General features: G+C 49.4%; 1 protein-coding gene across 1 annotated transcript in view; it reads right to left on the bottom strand.

Annotated features, from left to right (window-relative positions):
* Nucleotides 1-4014: 4014 nt before the first annotated feature.
* Nucleotides 4015-7981, bottom strand: part of FSD2 (fibronectin type III and SPRY domain containing 2) — a 16171-nt gene continuing 12204 nt past the window's right edge. Inside the window, exons 11-12 of the mRNA XM_010085246.1 lie at nt 6329-6505; nt 4015-4267 (exon numbers count right to left, since the gene is read on the bottom strand). Coding sequence (XP_010083548.1) covers nt 4015-4267; nt 6329-6505 — 430 coding nt within the window. The remainder of the gene's footprint in view (nt 4268-6328; nt 6506-7981) is intronic.

Below are 7981 nucleotides of genomic sequence, written 5' to 3'. Positions count from 1 at the left end.
AAGCCACAGAAAAACTTCTAATCAGCTGCAGCTGTGGGATAAGCAGCCTTTCATCAGAGAGTGCAGCCCCTCACAGCCATGTTATGGATCAGTTCATGGCCTCAGCATCGCTTACATCCCCTGCTCGGAGGAGGTTTAAGTGACCTGGGGCCAGAGCAGCTGAGGCCCAACACATGCTGGCAGTTGAGCGCACAGAGAGAAGATTGAACAACAAAATTTAACAAAAAGTGTTGTGTCCTGGGCTGTCCGCAGACCGGGCAGTGAGTCCGCGGGGTGCAGGTGCTGAGCAGGCCGCGAAGCAGAGCCTCCGCGCTGGTGCTCCCTGCTGCTCTGCTGCACGGGGCTGTGAGCGCTGAGGGGTGCTGCTGGGAAACAGGGAGAAAGGTAGGGCTGAGTCGGAGGTCAGGAGTGGGGAATTGCCTTCCCGGCCAGGAGGGCAGGCTGGGTGGTGAGGCTCTGCAGCCTCCCTCAATCACAGTCAGTTCCTGAGACTCACCAGCAGTTTCCTGGGGAGATGGATCTGGAGGACTAAGAAAGTGGAGCCAGTGACATTATATTGACTCCACTGATACTATCCTCCTAAATTAAATGGTGGAAGAACAAGGCCTGCCTGTGAGATAAAGTCAGGACCTACTTCATCTGCCTACAAGGTTTTAATGGCAATTAGAGGGAGCAAGGTAAAAGGTGTTTCTGTAGAAAATGGTGGGTGTGTTTGGTTTGATACGAACACACTAAACCGTGTGTCAGGGCTGTTGTGTTGCTTGTTGTTGTATTTGTGCTTTTGACATTGTCTCACCTGTGGTTTTTTTGCTCACAGGCCCGTGGGTCCCTTTGTCACTGTCTCCAGGAGGTGCTGAAGGATTATGGTAACCAGTTTGGAAACTCCAACTGTTTAGCCGTGGAAGGTTTGTGTAAACCTGTCTGGTAACTGGTACAGCATTGTGAGAGGGCTTCATGTGGTGCCCTCCAGTGGCAACACCGTGTACTGATATTTTAAATCTGGAGGGAACAGAAGGGAACTGGAAAAAGGGATCCTTTTTGCCCACCCTTAAGGGGTTTTAGGGTAACCGCTACTCCCAAGAGCCTTGAGCAGCCCTGGCGAAGTCCCCAGTTAGCTGCTGGGTGAGGCGTGGTTGGGTATTTCCCATCCTTTGGCAGCTCCTGCTGCTGCAAGCTCTGCAGGTTTTTTTTTTCACTGCTGCAAATCATGGCAGCCTGTGGGGTTCAGGTGGCCAGTACCAAAGCTTTAGCATGAGCTTCTGTCCTTCACAGACGAGTAATTTTGTTGTGTGCCAGTAAATGCACATAGTGAAGAGGAACAGGAAGAAAAATGTATCTTGCAGCACGTGACTTGCTGTCAGAGACAAGGACAGCTCGTTTTTAACTGACTGTTGTCCTTTCACATGATCTAGTTCAGCAGTGAGACAGAGTTTCTATAGACAGACAAGAGATGAGAACTGGCTTTGCCTCATCTAAGACACCTTTCAGTGCAAAGAAGTAGCTCTCCAATTGACAGCTGGACACAGTTCTCCAAGATGAGTACTATACCTAGAATTCCAGATAAACTGAATACACTGGGTGTTAGTCTGCTCTGGGTACCATACTGAACATGTGAATGCCCTTGAGCTTCCGCAGGAGACTCCCCTTCTACTGTCAGATACAGCTTCCACTTCTGTGCAGGGTTGGCACTTACAGATGTACTGGCAGGTCTCTTACAGATGTACGGCACTTCCCTCTGTCTGGTGGACTTACACAGAGAGATGAGGCTGATGTGAACTTCCAGTTCAGGTGCTGTGCTGGGCTGATCAATAAACCCTGTAGCAGAAGTGGTGGCCTCCCTGTAAAGGATTTTTATAAGGTAATTCACAGTGACAGCTGGTTTTAAAAAACTCAAGTTGTTCCTGCATTTTCCTTTGCGGTATAAATATTTAAGTGACAGGGTTGGGATTCCTAAGGGAGGAAATGCTTGGGTTATTGCTGGCAGGTGAAGCTTTTATTAAACAGAAACATGCAAACTCATTTTCCCTATTGTTTTTAACCTAATAGCCAATTGTTGCTTGTTTGGTTTTTTTCAGATAGTTCTGTTGCTGCCCTAGCTGTCCTGTACCGTGCCTGGTGATGGCCAGAGTCATATTCAGGCTGCTCCATACTCGGGCATCAGGCCTGTGCTCTCCAGCAGATTCATCAGACTGGCCATGTAATGACGCTGGTGTTTGGTACCCGTAGAGTCCCGCTCCAAGGGTGTCCGAGCACCTCATGTTTGGTTCAGAAAATCTGTCCTCGCAGCAGTCCTGAGAGAGCGTTGTGAAGTCCTGGGGACTCCCTGGACCAGTTGAAAGATTTTTGGCACATAGAGGTAAAACATGTCCCAGTGGGTGGAAGCTGGACCCTAAATCAAGCCATACATTTTTAAGCACAGAACGGTGCTTCCTCACCACTCCGTCCCCTGGCAGAGGAGCGGTACGCTTCAGCTGCTGTTCTCTGGTGTGGCCTCACCAGTGTCAGCAGGGCTCACGTGGCCACCTCCTGCCCTCTGCACTGGCAGCGGTTGCTGGTTGAGTCACCTGTTCCTGGTGGACACAAGTTGTTGTGCTCACTGCAGGACACAGCAACTGGAAGTCTGGCCTGCCTTAGAGGAGGTCTGACAAAGTGACCGTGACAACCTTTTCTGCCCTGGAAATCTCTGAATGCCTGGTAGGCTGAGAAATGTTCCTGCACTTGCATAGCTCAGTGTTGTTAAACCCATCTCCTCCTGAGGCTTGCAAAACAGGTATCCAAGGGAAGACAGTACTAATCACTGTTGTTACAGCGTATTTAACTCCTGTTCTTTATGGTGTCTGCAAACCTGTTTGGGGGAGACTTTTTAAGCTATTTGGGGAAGAACACACAAGCTTTTGGCACACGGTTCTATGTCAGATCTCCAGTTTTGCCAGGCTGTGTTTATTTGTCGAGACCCTGTATACTGTAGTGGCTGCTGCCTGTTGTGGCGATCCCCTAGGACGGAAACTTGAACCACTTATTTCTGTAATGAATGTGCAGTAAATCTGTGGAAAAGCTTCTCTGTTAATGACCCTTGATTGAATTCAGGTAGCTTTGACATACACAAATGAGGCTGTTCAGAGCTAGGCAAGCCTACCTGGCACTGCCTGTCTGCTGTCTGGGAATGAAGCCTGAACAAGGACATTTCAGCGGAGTGCTGGGACAGACTACTTCCAGCCCACACTGGACATCCAAAGCTTCAAGGGTGCAGCATCAGGGGTGAGCATTCTTTAGTGCTGGGGGAGACCAGACCTGTGAGTGTGGAGGATGTACCCAAGTGGAGGTGAGCATGGCTCAAAAGAACAAGCTAAAACCCATGCTTTAGGTTTCTGCATAGGGACAATCAAGCACTGCAAGAGACCTTGGCTTGGTTTTTTTTTTTCCCCTGGATGAATGAATGAGAAGCATGGGCATTCTGTAAAAATGTCTTTTAATATTTGAGACTAGTTTTGTGTATTTCAAAAAGCCTCACTGTATGGTAGGCACTAACAGTTCATACACAAGGGAGGTGTATTTGATTATCTTGCATCACAGACTTTGTGTAGCGACAAGAATACTTGATATGAGATCAGCTTCGTGGTTGGAGTGTTTTTAGCAATTCAGTAGACACAGGAGTGGAATTAATGATTGTTCTGGAACAGGGGAGTTCCTTAGGTATCAAATGGGTTCTGGGGGAACCGGTGATCCAGCTGCCGCTGCTGCTTGGTGACAGTGTCACCTCTGAGGATGGTATCCATTTCTAACTGGAGAATTCTAGGGTGCTGATGGATCTTGTGACTATAATGGTTTTCTGCCAAGATCCTGCCTAAGAGGACAGACACTCGTAAGGGCTCAGGCCTGGCAGCTGGTTTGGGTCAGGGTTCCTTTGCTCTCACGGTTAGAGAGCTGGTTTATAGGGAGTGTGATGGAGCAGTTAATGTGAAAGAGGGCGTTGATCAATGCAGGTTACCCATATATGCAGCTGCAGAAGACAGGTTATGGGAGGGCAGTCCATGGGGGTACTGCAATTCCGGTATGTATCCGTAAGGTACCAGGTGTTTCCAAAGCGAAGCAGGGGTGGACGTAATGCTGGAAGTGTGACTTGAATGCATAAAGGTGCTGGGCAATATCTGCATTGAAAAATGACAGTCTGCAGTTCTCATAGTCCAGCAGGATGCCAATCCTTCTGGGAGGGATAGTAATTCTAATGTCTGGTGTCATCCCACTGTGCAGGAATTCATACTTGTGCCTGTAGGCAAGAAACAGACAAAAAAGCTGAGGGCACCCTGCCCGCTCTCAAAGGGAAGCACTTTTTGTACGGGTGTGTTCCAGGGTATGTGTCCTGCTTCACAGCTGTGCCCCTCCAGTGTGCCCTGTAGTTACTGCCCTGGTCCCGTCCACTTTGCTGAGCAACAGCTGTGTTTGCTGAGGAGTGGTGTGCTCTGCGCTTCCACACAGCCTCACCCTGCACTGCTCAGACCTGCCCATCTGACCTGTCACAGCCCTTGTATTCCACATCCCAGTCTGGTTGTGTGTGGTGGGTGGCAGCCCTTAGATATGGAAGAGGTCAGAGCACAAGATGGGACTTTGGTTTTTTTCATGTCTTGGAGAGCAGTGCAGGTGTCCTGAAAATCGGAGGGTGCACCCTTGCCACTAGGTTTAGCCTGAATTTGTTCCTTCTGCATGGAGGAGCTGTGCTCTGTGAGGCCAGTTAGGCTTGCCCCAGAATGCCACTTGTCACCTCTTCAGCCTCGCCCCCAGATAGCTGTAGGCACTGCCATGGAGGGAGCTGGCAGGATGACTCAGTCCTGTCCTTCCTGGCCCTGCCACGCTGCCCACTCGCTCCCTGAGGGCCCGTGGTACTGAGCCTCCTTCCTGCCAATGTTAGCACAACCCCTTGGGCAGCGGCTGCCTGACTCAGCGTGGCCAGGCACCCTCCAGACTACTGGACATGATTGTTCAAACCCCACTCTCTAAATGACGTTTCTGGCTGCTTTTCCTACAAGATGGGGAAGTTCCAGTGTTCATTCTCATTTACTAGAGGGTGACATCTTTTAATTGAGATTCCTGGGCTGTGGAGGCCAGGAAGGTGCTGTGTACATAATCAGCTTTATCCATGAGGGTGGCCCTCTTCTTCCCCCTGTAGTCACTGCTGGAGCAATGATGAGGTCATTTAGCGGTTACTCAAACAGCTCTCCCTAGTGTGGCACGCTGCAACCAAAAATACGAGACTTTCATGGGAACATGTGCCTTTCTGAGCAGAAATGAGATTTATTCAGCTGAAGTGAGTTATCTGGCATTTCATAGGGCCAGCTTCTTCACTAACCACCTCCTCCACCCACACCACTCAAACCTGAGAAAATTTCCCTGCAGAAATGGGAATGGCAGTGACTCAGAGCAATGGTCCAGCTCCCTTTTCTCTCTGAAGTCCACACTCATTGCTCCAGAAGAATGAGAACAAACCTCAATGTACTTCTCAGCTCAATGTAGCAAGGAAATCAAATTAGCCTGCCTGCAGTGTATGGGAGTCATTAGCTGTAGAGGGTTTGGTCACCCTCATTAAGCAGCATCTCTTGCTGTGTGGGAGGCGAATGGCAGCTCCGCTGAAGACTCTGGCGAGGCAGCAGGGCAGCTGCTGGGGAGCCCAGAGCAGCAGGCACCTGGGGAGGAGCGCGTTCTCCAGCCAGCTGAGCTGCATCCAGAGCCTCCCTGCGTACCCACAGGCAGAGCACAGGCGGATTCGGCCCATGCTATGCTGTCCTTACCATTTACTGACTGTGCATGCTGGGGACACTCAGGTGGTGTCCAGGCTGTTGAAGGGGACCCAGCAGCACCCTGGCAGCTCTTGCAGGCTGAGCGGTGAGCCATTCAGAGAGGCAGGAGGCAATACCCGGGCATGCCTGGGGGTGTGACTTGTGTCCATGCTCCTGGATGCTTCACGGCCTGCCCAAATCTCACACAGGAGTCTAAGGCAATGATGCCAATATAATGGTGTCCAGGGGAGGTTCAACCAGCAGGTTCTGCTGAGGCATGAGGGCAGCTGGCGCAGGTGTGGCTGTTAGGCCCTTCCATAGGTAGGAGAGAGATCAAAACCAGTTGCGTACAACTGGGTTTAGCCAGATACATAGTTTCTAGGTTACATGGATCTATTACTCTCTGTCTCCCCATTGGGATTTCGATCTGCTTTGTCTGGGCTTTGATATAAAATCTCTGGCTGCTCCCTGCAAGCAGGAGCTCTCTGCTGCCCTGGCTGCAGATGTACATGTAGGAGGTGTTCCTGCAGGAGACCTGCAGCCTCCACAGCCCTTACCTTGATGGTGTGATGATGTGCCTCATGCACCAGGATGAGTTGTTTGCCCCCAGGTAACCATGTCTTGGAGTGTTTTCAAAAGCCACACCGATTCTGTACTCTGTATCTTCCTCAACTTCTATCTCCCAGTAGTGCTTTCCTGGAAATGGGATCAGACTGCCCAGGATCCCAATACACCTGTGGGAGACAGACAGGAATGTGTGCTTTGGAAGAGACGCTGCAATGCTATTTACAATGTTTAGGTATGTGATGTAGCTGGACATTACTTATCAATAAAGAAAAGCCACTTTTGCTGTCTCTTTAGCAGTGCAGCATGGATTTTTGACTACAGTGAAGTCCACATGCTGATAACCTGACATAGAACCTGCAAGTTTCTTTATGAAACCTGCTCTGTTTTTACCTGTGGGTAGCTTTGTATAAATGAGTGCCCCGGGCACTTTCAGGAATAGGGAGAACAGCATCCTGTGCTGCCTGGGTTTTCTGGGAAATTTATTACTTGCTAGAAAAGACAGCGCTCTGGTGAACCCGAGCATAGCAGGGGAAAAAGGCTACAGATTTTTTATTTTGTTCCCAAACAGCCCAGGGCTTTAAATGTCACTCACAGTCAGGAACTGACCACTGTAACAGCATGAAACTCCTGGGGCAGCTGGGGAGGAGGAGACCTGCCTGTGCTGTGTTTGGAGAGACCAGCAAGAATTGAACACAGTAGGAGAGCTTGGAATATGCGTAGCTACATGGGCCATTAAAAGTTTTAACAGTAGACTGTGGTTCCTAGCCTTTATGATAGGAACCATGTAGAAGATAACTCTTTGCAAAGATGTGTAAGAGAGACAGAGAAAGACAATATACCACAGAGAGGCCCTGCAGCTTGATTTACAGGCAGAGTCTCGGTCAAAGGAGCTGGGCGCTTTGAAGATGCAAGTCTGCAAAAACACAGGTTCTGAAGCAAGAAAGTTGGGCAAAATAACCCATGCTAAATGCTAACTCAGTTTAAGAGAGCAACATGAATCCTGTAAGACTGCACCCCAGCTCTTCTTCAGGAAAAATACACAGTGTATTAGCTGTTGTTGCTGCATCACAGCCGATAGCAGGTTTCAAAACACACCTTCAGTTTTGGATGGGGGGTCACACACAACCTGTACGTTTCTATGGTAGGGTCCTCTAAAGCTGTAAATTACAAAGGAAAAGGATGTTGCTGGCAGACACTGAACTCGTCTGCCTCTAGGTAATGCTGAGAAAGAGCTGCTCTTTCAGAGGGCCTGCTGTGTGAGGAGGGCGTGCACAGCCAGGCAGCAGCACTCTGGGCCACCTCAGCAGCAACCACTTAAAGCAAGTGTACAATTCATTACGAGTGTGTGTAGATGCCTTGGAAATAGCTTAAAGGCTGCTGAAATCTGGACTCAGAGTCTGTGCTGCAGCAGCTTGAGAAGGAAAAGCAATAGTGCAAAATGGATGGGTAAGCATCCGTGAACAAAATATTACCATAGTAATGAGCGTGGCAAAACCGCCAAAGCAAACCCGAGTCAGACTGTAGGAGCTGCTGTGGTAAGGAAACACATTAGTCTCCTGGAGATCACACAGACTTCAGAAAGAAGAGTTTGCGATGCAATTTCCTTGTAGTATGAGTGTTAGTCATTTCAGCTTGGGAGCTTT

This window comes from Pterocles gutturalis, unplaced genomic scaffold (genome assembly GCF_000699245.1).
Source record: "Pterocles gutturalis isolate BGI_N339 unplaced genomic scaffold, ASM69924v1 scaffold45480, whole genome shotgun sequence".
Taxonomy (NCBI): domain Eukaryota; kingdom Metazoa; phylum Chordata; class Aves; order Pterocliformes; family Pteroclidae; genus Pterocles; species Pterocles gutturalis.
The sequence above is the reverse complement of the archived record's forward strand: the minus strand, read 5'-3'. Positions and strand labels throughout refer to the sequence as shown.